General features: G+C 43.2%; 1 protein-coding gene across 3 annotated transcripts in view; it reads left to right on the forward strand.

Moving 5' to 3' along the window:
* The window catches only part of LOC140715788 (uncharacterized), a 118,853-nt gene that overhangs the window by 75,503 nt on the left and 27,025 nt on the right, over nt 1–16,325 (forward strand). The window contains exon 1 of one of the 3 annotated variants that reach the window (XM_073028178.1): nt 3,934–4,056. The exons of the other annotated variants lie outside the window; for them this stretch is intronic. Coding sequence (XP_072884279.1) covers nt 3,987–4,056 — 70 coding nt within the window. The 5' untranslated portion in view covers nt 3,934–3,986. Of the gene's footprint in view, nt 1–3,933; nt 4,057–16,325 lie in introns of those variants that run through there. 3 annotated transcript variants of the gene reach the window in all.

Below are 16,325 nucleotides of genomic sequence, written 5' to 3' on the forward strand. Positions count from 1 at the left end.
TAAATCACTCTCTCAAAAAACATTAATAATAGCTTTTAAAAAAGTTCTTAAGTAGTTTAAATACATTAAATACAATCAACCCATTGCACATTTGCACATTGATTGTTTGTCTACCCCGTTGGGTGCAGTCATTCATTGATTCTGTTGTGTTTCTTTGTATTTACTGAGTATGTCCGTAAGAAAATGTATCTCAGGGTTGTAGATGGTGACATCTACTTTGATAATAAATTTACTTTGAACCTTGAACTCTAATTGGACAAGCCTCCACCACTTCTCATTTGTAAATTTAATCCATTAACTTGACACGGGTTAATACCTGTGTTACAGGTTAAGAGTTCTGCAGGGGTGGTTAGAGATAAATGACATCAGCTTTGGAACTTAATCAGCTCTGTCACCTTTGATCAACCTGAGAAAAATTCTTCAGTGCAGTCAAGTTGCAAAGTTGACAGAACTAGAGGATTCTAAGTTTCACTATCACATGCTTGTACTCAGTGTGGGAGTGATTGTCACAGAAGGCATTTATTATTTGTGCTTTTCGGTGTCACAGCAGGGTATAGAACCTAGGATTGGAATCTGGCAGACCCGAATCTGCTGTTGAATAAGAAATTATTTTGATGCACTTTGCTAAACTTCAATATTTAGCTCGCCATGTTTGTTTAGTGAGTTCAGTGGGACACTTCTATTCAAATAAAATCTATTTAAAAACCTGTGTATTTATAGCCAGATTTAAACTCAGGCTAGAGGGGTGTGTGGAGTCTGGACTCATCCCAGAGGTGTAAGGTAGACCATCCCTTGTCCTGGACCTCAGCAAACCAGACTGCCTTTTGCCACCTGATCTGTACAGACTCGATGGGCCAAAGGGCCTGTTTCCCTGTTGTAAATCTCCATGACTTCATGATTTAGGCATTTGAAAAGTTCAAAAAGATTTGCCAGACTTAGAGTCATGGGGTGATACAGCACAGAAGCTGGCCCTTTGGCCCAACTGGTCCATGCTGTTCGCTGCATCCTCCCTGCTAGTCTCAGTTAGCCACATTCAACCCATAACCTCCGAGTCTCTCCCCCCATGTAACTATTCAATTACCTCTTAAGTATTGCAATTGTATTCACTTTGGCCACTTCCTCTGGCAGCTATTTTCAGGTACTCACTACCATCTGTGTAAAGAAGTTATCTCTCAGGTCTCTTTTAAATCTCCCTCTCATGAGGTCCATATTTGATATCAAATATGGACAGGATAACCAATGAAGTTCTACAGAGAATGAAAACAAAATGTACATTACTTAAAAAAATCAGAAAACAGCAATCAAACCTTTACACATCATGTGAAGAGAGACATTAGAACTTTTAGTTACAACTGGAAAGCTGGAAGGAAAAAGAAGCAGAGGCAGACAGAGAGTGAAAATGATGAATGGATTAACATCACAGTTAGAAACAGGGGAGGCAACAACTACAATTTGGAGGGCCAGGGACTATGATGGATGGAGAGACATGATTGTCCACGTCGAACGGCAAGGCACCTGAATCGTCAATCAGTCATGAGGTCCACACTTCTCATGATTTTATGAACTTCCATAAGGTCTTCTCTCATTTCCCTGCACTCCAGGGAATACAGATCGAGGATGGCCAACCTCTCTCTACTTGAGACTAGACAAAGATCCAGTGTGGACAACTAAACTCTACAATACTGGATAGAGATCCAGCATGGACAACCAAACCTACTTGATACTGGACAAAGATCAATGTGGCCAAACAAGCCCTATGATACTGGACAGAGATCCAATGTGGACAACCAGACTCTATGATCAAGACGTACAAAAAAGCTGGATGAACTCAGCAGGTCGGGCAGCATCCGTTGAAAGAAGCAGTCAATGTTTCGGGTTGAAACCCTTCGTCAGGACTCACTACAGACTCAATGATATTGGACAGAGGTCCAGTGTGGCCAAACAAACTCTGTGATATTGGATAGAGGTCCAGTCTGTGGCCAAACAAACCCTACAATACCGGACAAAGGTCCAGTGTAGACAACTAGACCCTACAATACTGGACAGAGGTCCAGGTTGGATGACCAGACCCTACGATATTGGACCATGGTCCAGAGTGGCCAAACAAACCCTGCAATACTGGACAGAGGAACAGTGTGGACAACCAGACCCTACGATACTGGACAAAGGTCCAGTGCGGACAACCAAAATCTACGATATTGGACAGAGGTCCAGTGTGGTAATTCTTTCTGTTGCTACAGGTAGGAAGAGGTGTGCAATGGAATTACACAGAACGGAATGACCTTGATCTAGGACATAGTGTGCAGGCAAATGGGTGCTGAGAGGTGGGTGAAGGGGTAAGGGCAATAGTGAAATGGTTCTAAGAGGTGTGAGTGTATAGAGTGGGCATATAGTTGTAGCAAAAGTTTGAAAGGTCGGTGATGGTCTTTACTGCAAGGGAAAAGAATGTAAAGAAACCGTGTTCCAGGTGTTCAGAGGCTTGGGAAGACTGTAGCAGGAGTAAGACATGTATTTATGTAAGGATCAGTATCAGCATCATTATGTGCTGTGTCGTATGATGTGGGTGATCATGGTCTTTCCACGACCATGTTTGTTGTTGGCAAATCTTTATACAAAAGTGGTTTGCCATTGCCTTCTTCTGGGCAGTGTCTTTACAAGACGGGTGACCCCAGCCATTATCAATACTCTTCAGAGATTGTCTGCCTGGTGTCAGTGGTCACATAACCAGGACTTGTGATGTGCACCGGCTACTCTTATGACCATCCACCACCTGCTCCCATGGCTTCACGTGACCCTGATCCGGGGGGATAAGCAGGTGCTGCAGCTTGAGGACGGAGGGAGTGTCTTACACCTCCTTTGATGGAGACTTATAAGGCATATAAAGCAGGATATCCTTCCAAAATTCCTAGATTCTGGAAAGGTCTTGTGCACTTGGAAATGTCCTGTAAAATGTAGCTCCCTGAGAACAGAGGGTAGGACAAAGCTGGGAATTAAGGCCAGCTATCCAGCAATATGTTGCCAGAGTGGAGTCAATGCAGTGGGGTGGAGTGGAGCACAAGGTGGAAGAACAGAGTCCAGTGTCAGTAGTGGATTTAGGAGGATTCGTTGGGCATTTCTATATGTGTGGATGTGCGTGCCACACCTCCCTCAAAGCCAGTGATGGAGCAAAGAATGGGAGATTGATGTTGTGAATGGAGGCCTGGGACCAGTGGTGTAGCACGGGGAGTGATGTTGTCTGTTGTGGAATGTGAACAAAGGGGGTATGATTGGAATGTTTATAGTTGGCATGAGGGTTGATAATGTTGGCAGTGAAGAGGGCTATCTGAAATCACAGAAGGATACTGATGAGTTGGTAAGATGCGCAAATGAAATTCAAAAACAAGGTTACATTTTGGGAGGAGTTATAAGGCCAGCACATACACATGGCAAAGATTCACCAGGGTTGGTGCTAGAGAGACAGAGTTTGTTTATCCTGAAGCTGAGGAGGCTTTAAGGGGTCCTGACAAAGGTGCAAGGACTAATGAGACGGATAGACAGGATTGTCAGAATCTGTATCCAGTGTCAGGACTGTCTGAGATAAGAAGGTGAAAGGTGGGAAGTTTAGAGGGGGAATATGAGGAGGAGTTCTGCAACGCCGCCTGACAAGAGAGACTTTGGCTTCCAAGTCTGATTGAATTCATTAGTGTTCAAAGTTTAACCACTGTGTAAGTGAGTTTGGAGCTGCCATAGAGTTATCCTGGTTAAGCATTGACTCAAGGAAAAGGACTCTGGAATTTGCCCGAGTGTTTTAATGGTTTTGTGCAGTTTATTGGTTGGGACTTGTATGTGTTAGGCATTGACTTGGCATGTGCAGATTTTAATAAAAGCAAGTTAATCCATTATATATTGTAAGGAGATCTTTCTTCATTCTTTTGCGGATGAATGTGTTATTGGAAGGTGGAATAGGTGGACTCTATTAGTCCAGTGTAGATGCTCTCGAGAACTTCATGTGGATGTGCCGTGTTGATCTGACAGATGTGGAAAGTTTGGACTTGCTCTGCGTTAATAGAATGCATGGTGAGTGTATATTTGTTTGAGTGTCGAGGAGGATACACCAGTGTTGGCTGACAGGTTTTACTGTTTAACCTTATGTAAATTTTTATATGTATGGGAATTATTTTTATATAGCTACTGTTTGCATTTGTCTCTGTTATGCAGTACTGCACAAAAGTTTTAGACACATTGATATAGCTAAGACTTTTGCACAGTACTGTAGTAATTTTATATATTGCACTGTACTGCCACTGCTGCTGCAAAAAAACAAATTTCATAATCTGAGAGTCATCTTCAGAACTCTCTTCCTTAAAGGCTATAGAAGCTGAGTGAGTATTCTTAAAGGCAAGAAGTAGATGGATTCTCAATAATCAAGGTTGAAAACTTTTGCAGATTAATTGCCATACAGGGTTGAGGTTATCAACAGATCACCCACAATCTTATTAAATGATGTGGTCTTCTGCTTCGTAAGGTTAGAATTTGTATATTGTTATTGAGAGCGATGGGTTATCAAGAAAAGACAATATGGATTTTAGGAAAGGCCATGTCATATGTAAAGAGTTGGGTAATTTTCAGTGAATTGAGGAGATGTTGAAAGTTGCACATTGGATGTAATCTGCAGCAGTCTAAACAATGGGGTTCTGACATGGGATACAGAGTTAAGTTTGCATAGTGGGTGGCCACTGGTAGATCCTGCTTTTTCTGGCGGATAGAGTATAGGTGCTTGGCAAAGCGGTTTCCAATCTACGTCGGGTCTCACCAATATACAGGAATCCACAGCAGGAGCGCTTCCCATTCCCATTCTGATCACCCATATTAATTCCACTTCCCATTCTCATTCCAATGTGCCCATCCATGGCCTCCTCCACTGTAATGGTAAGGCCACGCTTAGGTTGGAGGAGCAACAACTTGTATTCCGTTTGGGCAGCCTCCAACCGGATGGCATGAACATTGATTTCTCAAACTTTCGGTAATGTCCCCCCACTCTCCCTCCTTCACCATTTCCCATCCCCTTTTCCCTCTCTCACCTTATCTCCTTGTCCACCCATCATCTCCCTCTGGTGCTCCTCCCCACCCCCCTTTTCTTCCTTCCATGTCCTTCTGTCTCTCTCACCAATTATTTTCCCAGCTCTTTACTTCATCCCTCCCCCTCCAGGTTTCACCTATCACCTGGTGTTTCTCTCTCCCCCTCACCCCACCCTTCAAATCTACTCCTCAGCTTTATTTCTCCAGTTCTGCTGAAGTGTTTTGGCCTGAAATGTTGACTGTTCTATTTTCCTAGATGCTGCCTGGTCTACTGAGTTCCTCCAGTATTTTGTGTGTGTTGTTTGGATTTCCAGCATCTGCAGATTTTCTCTTGTATATGTCACTATATACGACCCTTGAGATTCATTTCAGTGTATAGATTCATATTAAAGTACAGAACAGAAACAGACCTTTTGGCTCATCTAGTCCATGCTGAACCATTTAAGCTGCCTACTTCCATCAGCCTGCACCAGTACCATAGCCCTCCATACCCCTACCATCCATGTACCTATCCAAACTTCGCTTAAGCAATGAAATCAAGCTCACATGCACCACTTGTGCTGGCAGCTCATTCCACACTCTCACAATCCTCTGAGTGAAGAGGTTCCCCTCATATTCCCCTTAAACGTTCCAGCTTTCAGTCTTAATCCATGACCCCTGGTTAGTCTCACCCAACCCTAGTGGAAAAAGCCTGCTTGCCCTATATCCCTTATAATTTTGTATACCTCTATCAAATCTCCCCTTAATCTTCTACATTTGAAGGAAGAAAGTCCTTTTTTTTGTGGGCATACTCGATAAATCCTATAACCATAATAGAATCAATGAAAGACCAACAGGGTGGGCAACCAGTATGCAAAAGGAAACAAACTGTGAAAATGCAAAAAGAAAGAAAAAAAGAAATAATAATAACGTAACCCACTTGTGTGCAAACTTGGCTTGATAGTGAACTTTGCTAACAACCACTTGACTCCACGGTGAGGAGGTCATCGGTAAACAATATACGTCTGGGGGTCAGTATGATTTGGGTTCCGCCAGACAGGAAAGTTGGGATGTTTTGATTAATAGAACCTCGATTTGAGTGAATGCTGTCTAAAAACTGACCATACACAATCATCAGTTGACAAGAAAGAACAGATTGTATACTGCATACAATTATAAAGAAAGTGTATTTTCAAATTTCAGCTCTATCAAACAGCTATTAAGAGAAAGAAAAGAAAAAGACAAACGGGCCCATGGCAATTAAACCAATTTAAATATGCACATGCCATTGGAGCTCGTATTGTCCAAAAGCTGGGTATGATTGTTACTCATGGTGCTCAAATGTCACCAGCAGAACTTCCCATCTTGGACTCCTTCATCTGGCAATGTACTCCTTGCAATCACATCCTCCCATCAGACTGAATCCTACAGGCTGTCATCCTTATCTTCTCTTCTCTACCTCTCCTGCCAAAAGACCACGAGCAGTGTCTGTCACAAATCTCTCTCCATCTAGCTCTCTCTAGAATCTTCTCCCAATTCCACCATCCAAATTGGCTGCCACAACATTCCTAACTTGAACTTCTTATCTTTGCCCCTTAGCCGAAACCAAAACATTCCACTAGCAGGACACACTACTTTTACAGAAAGCTACTAAATTGGCAGTAAGAATCTTAACCAGGACATTACAATAATAAATAAGCAATAAATAAAGAGTCTTTGAAAATGAGTCCATAGGTTATGGGAACAGTTCAATGATGGGGTGAGTGAAGTTATCCTCACTGGTTCAAGTGCCTGATCATTGAGGGGCAGTATCTGTTCCAGAACCAAAATAGCATGCACACAACTTACTAACTCTAACCCGTACGTCTTTGAAATGTGGGAGGAAACCAGAGCACCCAGAGGAAACCCACGTGGTCATGGGGAGAACGTACAAACTCTACAAATAGCAGCAGCACTTGAATCTGGTTTACTGGTGCTGTAAAGCACTACGCTAGGGACTACACTACAGTGCCACCCTGCTAGTGAGAATGTTAAACTGACCTCAAACAAATACAGAGACTGCTAGAAACACTCATGGATCAGGCAGCATCGTTACATCTCTGGCTGATCAAGGACATTAATGTTGTTTTCCCATCTTCTGATAGCTGATTTGCTGGGAATTCCCAGTATTTCTTTTAGTTCAGATTGTGGTGGGTGCAGTATTGAGTCTTGGAACTCCCACTGGAGAAATTCTCAACACCTTTTAGCAACATGTAATCAAGGTGAGGCACCTCCTTCGAGTATGTCATTAACTGGGGTTGGATGAATGCTGCAGGCATTGCACTGAATCTTTGCTGCCCTGTGTTTAAGCAGGGATGGCATATGGTAACTGCTTATTTGTTTTAAAAAGTATACTGTTACCTCTTAAAACTTGCACCTGGGTGTAGCTGTAACACGTTGTGTACAAAGTGTTCAGTGTGTAGTGTGTAGATCAGTGTAAACAGTGTTTCTGTGTGTAGATCAGTGTAAGCAGTGTTTCAGTGTATTGTTTCAGTGTGTAGATTGGTGTAAACAGTGTTTCAGTGTGTAGATCGGTGTAAACAGTGTTTCAGTGTGATGTGCCATTCACTCACAGACAGATGTGCACTCAAGGACACACACACACACACACACACACACACACACACACACACACACACACACACACACACACACACACACACACACACACACACACACACACACACACACACACACACACACACACACACACACACACACACTGGCTCCTGTGTGCACTGGATACAAAAGGTCCTGAGCAGCAGGACAGTCCTACACATCTTCTTCTGGTTCTGATCAAATGTTCAGCTTTCTGTGCCAAACCAAGGTTCACTGAGCCTCCCACCTTTACTTCTGATCCTTAAAGGGGCAGGCTGAATCTGAACTCTGTCTCACATTTAACAACCTCCCTCATTTTCTCTCCCCCCCTTCCTCCCCCCACCCACAGCAGCTGTTCCTGATCTCCTTCTGATCAGACTTGCCCGAAACCATGGAAATCAGCCCTCTCCTGTTGTAGGACTTTCAGCTCTAAGGCCAACTTCACCTTTTCCCATGACTTCCTGTCAGATCTTTGAACTTCGGTATTTTAACAATATTAACCTCGACCATCTTTGAAGTTCCATCCCACCAACTACACCCCCACCTTGCCATCAGTTCTCTTGGAGATTAAAACATGTAAAATAGAATTTAAGAACAATTAAAAAGCACACAACTCTGGAAGTACCTCTCGCAAGTCCTTATGGAATCAAAGAAATGTACAACACAGTGGAGCGGCTGGTAGAGCTGCTGTTTCAGACTTGGGTTCAATTTCGAACTCCAGTGACGAATTGAAGAATTGTGAAGCATTAGTAATGATCTTTCAAAAATCACTAGATTCTGGAATGGTTCTAGATGACTTGAAAATTACAAATGTCACTCCACTCCTTAAGAATCAGAATCAGGTTTAATATCACTGGCATATATCATGAAATTTGTTGTTTTGCGGCAGCAATACATTGCAATATTTACTGTATATATGTATAAAATAAGTAGTGCAAGAATAGAAATAAAAATGCAGTGAGGTAGTGTTCATGGGTTCAATGTCCATTCAGAAATCGGATGGCAGATGGGTAGAGGCTGTTCCTGAATTGTTAAGTGTGTGTCTTTTGGCTTTTGTCCCTCCTTCTCTTGAAGGCAGCAACGTGAAGAATTAGAATCAGAATCAGGTTTATTATCACTAGCATATGTTGCGAAATTTGTTAACTTGGTGCAGCAGTACAATGCAGTACATGATAAAATATGGAAAAAACAAATAAATGAAAAAATTACTATATATTTTTATTAAAAAGCTAAATTAAGAATAGTAGTGCAAAAACATAAATTTTTTAAAATGAGGTAGTGTTCATAGGTTCATTGTCCATTTAGAAATCGGATGGCAGAGGGGAAGAAGCTGTTCCTGAATTACTGACTGTGTGTCTTCAGGCTTCTGTACCTCCTACCTGATTGTAGAAAAGGGCCTGCCCTAGGTGCTGGAGGTCCTTAATAATGGACGCTGCCTTTTTGAGACACCGCTCCTTCAGAGTGTCCTGGGTACTTTGTAGGCTAGTGCCCAAGATGGAGCTGACTAGATTTACAACCTTCTGCAGCTTCTTTCGATCCTGTGCAGTAGCCCCTCCATACCAGACAGTGATGCACCCTGTCAGAATGCTCTCCACAATACAACTATAGAAGTTTTGAGTGTATTTGTTGACATGCCAAATCACTTCAAACTCCTAATAAAGTATAGCCGTTGTTTTGCCTTCTTTATGACTACATCGATATGTTGGGACCAGGTTAGATCCTCAGAGATTTTGACACCTAGGAACTTGAAGCTGCTCACTCTCTGCATTTCTGATCCCTCTATGAGGATTGGTATGTGTTCCTTCGTCTTACCCTTTTTGAAGTCTACAATCATCTTACTGACGTTGAGTGCCAGGTTGTTGCTTCAGCACCATTCCACTAGTTGGCATATCTCAGTCCTGTATGCCCTCTCACTGCCTGGTTTGGAAATTGCACCATCTCGGATTGAAAGACCCTGCAGCGGATAGTGAGGTCAGCTGAGAAGATCATCGGGGTCTCTCTTCCCGCCATCACGGACATTTACAGTGCATGCTGCATCCGCAAAGGAAACAGCATTATGAAGGACCCCATGCACCCCTCATACAATCTCTTCTCCCTCCTGCCGTCTGGGAAAAGGCACCGAAGCATTCGGGCTCTCACGACCAGACTATGTAACAGTTTCTTCCCCCAAGCTGTCAGAATGCCCAGAGCCTGGATTGACACCTTGCCCTATTGTCCTGTTTATTATTTATTGTAATGCCTGCACTGTTTTGTGCACTTTACGCAGTCCTGTGTAGGTCTGTAGTCTGGTGTAGCTTTCTCTGTGTTGTTTTTTTACGTAGTTCAGTCTAGTTTTTGTACTGTGTCATGTAACACCATGGTCCTGAAAAACGTCGTCTCATTTTTACTATGTACTGTACCAGCAGTTATGGTTGAAATGACAATAAAAGTGACTTGACTTGACTTGACTTGTCACCACCTGAGATTCTGTTTGAGCTATGTCTAGCCACACAGTCATGTGTATACAGAGAGTAGAGCAGTGGGCTAAACACACACCCCTGAGGTGTGCCAGTGTTGATCGTCAGCGAAGAGGATATGATATCACCAATCCACATGGATTGTGGTCCTCCGGTTAGGAAGTCAAGGATCCAATTACAGAGGGAGGTACAGAGGCCCGGGTTCTGCAATTTCTCAATCAGGATTGTGGGAATGATGGTATTAAATGCTGAGCTATAATCGATGAACAGCATCCTGATGTAGGTGTTTGTGTTGTCTAGGTGGTATAAAGCCATGTGAAGAGCCACTGAGATTGTGTCTGCCATTGACCTATTGTGGCGATAGGCAAATTGCAATGGGTCTAGGTCCTTGCTGAGGGGGGAGTTCACACTAGTCATGACCAACCTCTCAAAGCATTTCATCACTGTTGATGTGAGTGCTACAGGGTAATGGTCATTAAGGCAGCCCACATTATTCTTCTTTGGCATTGGTATAATTGTTGCCTTTTTGAAGCAAGAGGGAACTTATGCCCGTAGCCGTGAGAGGTTGAAAATGTCCTTGAATACTCCCGCTAGCTGGTTGGCACAGGTTTTCGGAGCCTTACCTGGTACTCTCCCTTTTAAAGAATGCAAGGAAGGGAGACAAAAGACAGGAAATGATAGGCCAATTAGTCTGATTTCAGAGATGTTGGAGTCCATTAAAAGGATAAGGTTTTGGGATATGATAAAATAGGCCAAAGTCAGCATGGTTATCTAATGGAGAAATCTTGCCTAACAAATCTGTTGGAATTTTTTGAGGAAATAATAGGCAGAATAGACAAAGGAGAGTCAGTGGATGTTGTTTGTTAGAATATTCAGAAGGCTTTTGACAAGGTGCCACACATGAGATTGCTAACCAAGATAAGAGCCCATGGTGTTACAGGAAAGATACTAGCATGAGTAGAAGCTTGGCTGACTGGCAAGAGGCAAAGATTAGGTATAAAGAGGCTGCTGATGACTAGTGATATTTCACAGGGTCTGTGTTGGGACCGCTTCTTTCCATCTTGTATGTCACTTGGGTGATGGAATTTAAAATTGGTGGCCAAGTTTGTGAACAATATGAAGATAGGTGGAAGGGCAGGTAGTGTTGAGGAAGCAGGGAGCCTGCTGAAGGACTGGACAGATTAGGAGAATAGCCCAAGAAGTGACAGATGGAATACAATGTATGGTCGTGTACTTTGGTAGAAGGAGTAAAGATGTAGACTATTTTCTAAAGGTGGAGAAAATTCTGAAATCAGTGGTACAAATGGACTTGGGAGTTCTTGTGCAGGATTCCCTAAAGCTTAACTTGCAGATTGAGATGGTCGTAAGAAAGGCAAATGCAATGTTAACATTCATTTTGAGAGAACTAGAGTATGAAGATTCAAGATTGTTTAATGTCATTGTTACTCTGGATCCCATGCAGCACAAAAGAGCACAATAAGATAAAGAACTCATTAACAGTAATAAAAACACAATGAACATAAGTACTTAAGATAACTTATAGACATAATGATTGTATGTCCATAAGGTGATGCGAGGCACTGGAGTGTCTGTACATGAGGTCACTCTGACAGGAATAATAATGGTGGCTGGGGGTGTGGAGGGGTGGGTTAGTGGGTGGAGGTGTTGATCAGCCTCACTGCTTGGGGAAAGTAACTGTTTTTGAGTCTGGTGGTCCTAGTGTAGATGCTACGTAGCCTCCTTCCTGTTGGGATTGGGACAAACAGTCCATGAGCACAGTGAGTGGGATCCTTTATGATGTTACTGGCCCTTTTCCAGCACCTTTCTGTATATGGTGATTAGGCTTGTGCCAGTGATGCATGGGAAGTTTTGACTACCTGTTGTAGAGTCTTCCTGTCTGCTGCAGTGCAGTTTCTGTACCATGCAGTGATGCAGCTTGTTAGGATGCTCTATTCTGCTCATCTGCAGAATGACGTGAGTATGGATGAGCGAAGTCCAGCTCTCTTCACCCTCCTCAGAAGGTCGAGGCATTGGTGAGCTTTCCTGATGGTGTAGGATGTGTTCTGGGACCATGAGAGGTTGTGTGTGGTGTGCACTCCCAGGAGTTTCAATGCCGACAATGTAAAGAGGGGTGTGAGTGATGTGAGTTCTGCTGAAGTCGATATCCTTCTACTTTGTCTTCTTGACATTGAGGAAAAGGTTATTTGCCTAGCACCAGGCCTCAAGCTCTTTTGCCTTCTCTCTGTCGGCTGTCTCATAGTTGTTGGTGATGAGTCTCACCACTGTCGTGCCATCGGTGAATTTGACAATGTGATTACTCAGGTGTTTGGCCGTATAGTCATGTGTCAGCAGAGTGTACAACAGTGGGCTCAGCACACAGCCCTGGGGGCACCCGTGTTGAGGATGATGATGAGGGAGAAGCAGTTGTGCATCTTGACTATCTGAGGCCTGTTGTTAGGAATTACAACACCCAATATAAAAGCAAGGATGTAATGCTGGGGCTTTATGAGGCATTGGTCAGATCACAATTGCAGTATTGTGAGCAATTTTGGGTCCTTAGCTAAGAGGGAATGGGTTGACATTGGGAAGGTCCAGAGGAGATTCACGAGACTGATTCCAGAATGAAAGGGTTATCGTATAAGGAGTGTTTGAGTGCTCTGGGCCTGTACTTGCTGGAATTCAGAAGAATGAGGAATCTCTTGAACAGCCTGGAGAGAATGTTTCCCAGAGTAGGGGAGTTTTGCTGCTTCTGGTAAGATGGTAGAACACTCAGATGTAGCGGCTTCTAAGGGACCAACAAAAGTTGTTATTGTCTTTTTTATGATCATAAGATCCTGCTGGGCATTAAGAACAAAGAACTGCAGGTCTACCCCATCAGTGAGCTACTCTTTGATGGAGAAACTGAAGGAGCTGGACTTGGTGTGAATTGTGTTGCTGCCTGCATCAGAGAAGTATTGGAGGAGTTGGTGCGCCAAAAAAGTTCAAAGTAAATTTATTATCAAAGTACACATATGTCACTATGTACAACCCTGAGATTCATTTTCCTGCAGGCATACTCAGCAAATCTATAGAATAGTAGCTATAACAGGATGAATAAAAGATCAACTGGAATGCTTTTAGTCACTTTTCTTATGATCGTAAGACATTGTTGGACATTCGTAATGTGGAATGCTGCAAGTCCGATTCGCTGATTTATTGGCAAATGCCGGGGGAGCTGCGTGGCCTCAGTCGTAGTGAGGACTCGGTCTCAAACCATCCAGGAGAGAGATGTTGGAGTCAGTGCGCTCCACTGGAGATGTTGTGGCGCGGTATTCAAGTTGGGGTCAGTGCTGCCCCCTAGTGATCACTCAGCAGAAGACAAGATGTATTGTGTTCGACTGCAGACTGCTGCAATATTCATGGACTCAGGTACTTGGACTAACTTGCATTTTATGTGACTGTGTTTTACTGCTGACTTAGGTGCTATGTGTGCCTTGTGTTGTGTGACTGTTGGTACTGTGTTTTTGCACCTTGGCATCAGTGTAATGCTGTTTTGTTTGACAGTATTCATGTATGGTTGAATGATAATTAAACACACTTGATCAGAGGGCACAACCTCAGAATAGAAGGATGTCTCTTTAGAACAGAGATGTAAAGGAATTCCTTTAGTGAAAGTGTGGTGAATCTGTGGAATTCATTGCCACAAATGGCTGTAGAGTCCAAGACATTCAGTATATTTAAAGTGAAGCTTAATGGTTCTTGATTAATTAGGGCGTCAGATGATTCAGGGAGATGGCAGAGGTATGGGGTTGAGAGGGATAGTAGATATGATAGAATGGTGGTGCAGACCTGATGGGCTGAACAGCCTCATTCTGTTCCTATGTCTCATTGTCTTTTGTTGTCCTGGTGGAGTTTGCATGCTCTCCCTGTGTCCAGATGGGTTTCCTCCGGGTGCTCCGGTTTCCTCCCACATCCCAAAGATGTGTGGGTAGGTAGAATATTGGCCACAGTAAATTGCCCCCTGTGTGTGGGTGAGGTGTAGTATTGGGAAAGTGGTGCAAATTGACAGGAATTATAGAAAGGGGAAATGTAGGATTAGTGTAAACTGTTGGGTGTTGGTCAACATGGAGTCGATCGGCTGAAGGGCCTGTTCCCATGGTGTATCTGTCTGTAACTCTGTTCTTTGGCTGCAGTGTCTGTCTAGAACACGGAACATAATGACACAGTACCAGCCTTCAACCCACGATGCTTTGCCAACACTTTAACCTTATCCAAGATAAATCTATCATCCATATGGCTATCTAAGAGTCTCTTTAATGTCCCTAATGTACCTGCATCTACCTGGTAGGGTTGTCCAAGTACTCACCACTCTCTGTAAAAAAAAAACTATCTATACTTTCCTCCAATCACCTTAAAATTATGCCCCCTCATATTAGCATTTGCCATGGGAAAATGTCTCTAGCTGTGCAATTCATTTATGCCTCTTAACAAGTCACCTCTCACCCTCCTTCACTTCAAAGAGAGAAGCCCTAGCTCGCTCAAGCTATCCTCATAAAACATGCTGTCTAATCCAGACAGCATCCTGGTAAATCTCCTCTGCACCCTCTCTAAAGCTTCCACATCCTTCCTATAATGAGGCAATCAGAACTGAACACAATATTCCGAGTGTGATCTAGGGCTGCAACATTATCTTGAGGGTTTTGATCTCATTCCCCAATTAATGAAGGCCAACACACCATGTGCCTTCTTAACCACCCAATAAATTGCATGACAACTTTGAGGGATCTCTGGACTTGGACCTCAAGATCCCTCTGTTTTGCTCCACAACGCTAAGCATCCTGCCATTAACCTTGTATACTGCCTTCAAGTTTGAATTTCCAAAGTGAATCACTTCACATTTTTCCAGGTTGAACCCAATCTGCCACCTTTCAGCCCAGCTCTGCATCCTGAAAATGTCCTGTTGTAACCCTCGACAACCGTCAACACAATCTACAAGACAATGATTTTATCTACGAGTAATTAACTGGTTGTAAAGTCTGTTACCAAGTCCTTGGACCACAGGTCACAGGAAGGAGTTTCTCATTCCTCCCACCTCCTAGATCTGTCACTCCTTTACCACAACCCAGTTGACTTTGCCCTTAAGATGGTAGCTTAGAACCCAAGCAACCTCCTTAACCACACATTTGGTCACTGATTCAATTGCATTTTGGATGTGAAGGGAACATGGCCATGGGGAATAATGCAGTTAAGTGCTGTTGAAGCACAAAACAAGTCATGATCTCTTGAATGTGGAGCAGACCCGAGGCAAAGGGCCTCCTGCTGCTTCTGTTTATTGTACTCTATGTTCTCTTCTTATCTGTTAGAGCTCAGAGTTCCAGGAAACCATCTTGTATGTTTCATTTCAGTAACTGGAGAATAGGCCATTCAGCTTCCCAGGCTGCTGTACAGATTCTAGCTGCCCGGTTTTGCACCCTTTTGCACTCTTGTTCCTCTTTGATCTTATGGATGAATTTGGAAAGTGTTTGTGCAAACATTCCATTACATTTCGGATTGCAGTTCAAGTCTGAACCTTAATGAGATGATTAAATAACACATTTCCCTCTTGGCCACAGAAAGCAGTGGCTGGTTGTGAAGAATTCAGAGCGGACCACAATATCAAAAGCATTCCTCAAATACTTGAGTGAATTTATTGCTTCACTAGTTTGTCTTTCAATTCTGGTGAACTCTAAGTTCCCATCAGCTATTAATTAACAGACAGTGACCTTTATTTTCCAAGATTAGGTGTAGATGATTAACCAGCTCTCCTACCAAGGAGAAGGTCTTTGTCAGAATGAACTCACTCAAGTTTTGGTTGGTTTGTGGTGAGCATTGTAAGTTGTTGCATTGTTTAAATGCCGGCTTGTTTGCCTATTTCGGTTTCTCTAATGAAACCCTTCCCATATCCACTGTAGTGAAGGGTGTACTGGAAGCAGAACTCTGAGAAAAATGACCCAGTGGGTTAAAGGTGGACAACTTGCCAGGACCCTTTGATCTGCACCCGAGGGGCTAAAGGAAGGTAGGGGAGGGAGACAGAGATAATGGGGCCATTGGGGGGAAGCTCTTCAAAACCTGTTGATTCCAGTAAGTTACCAGAAGATAGATCCATAGAAAAGTACAGCACATGAACAGGCCCTTTGGCCCATCGAGACCATGCTGAACCATTGAAACTGCCTCTCC

The sequence above is a fragment of the Hemitrygon akajei genome, chromosome 24 (genome assembly GCF_048418815.1).
Source record: "Hemitrygon akajei chromosome 24, sHemAka1.3, whole genome shotgun sequence".
Classification (NCBI taxonomy): domain Eukaryota; kingdom Metazoa; phylum Chordata; class Chondrichthyes; order Myliobatiformes; family Dasyatidae; genus Hemitrygon; species Hemitrygon akajei.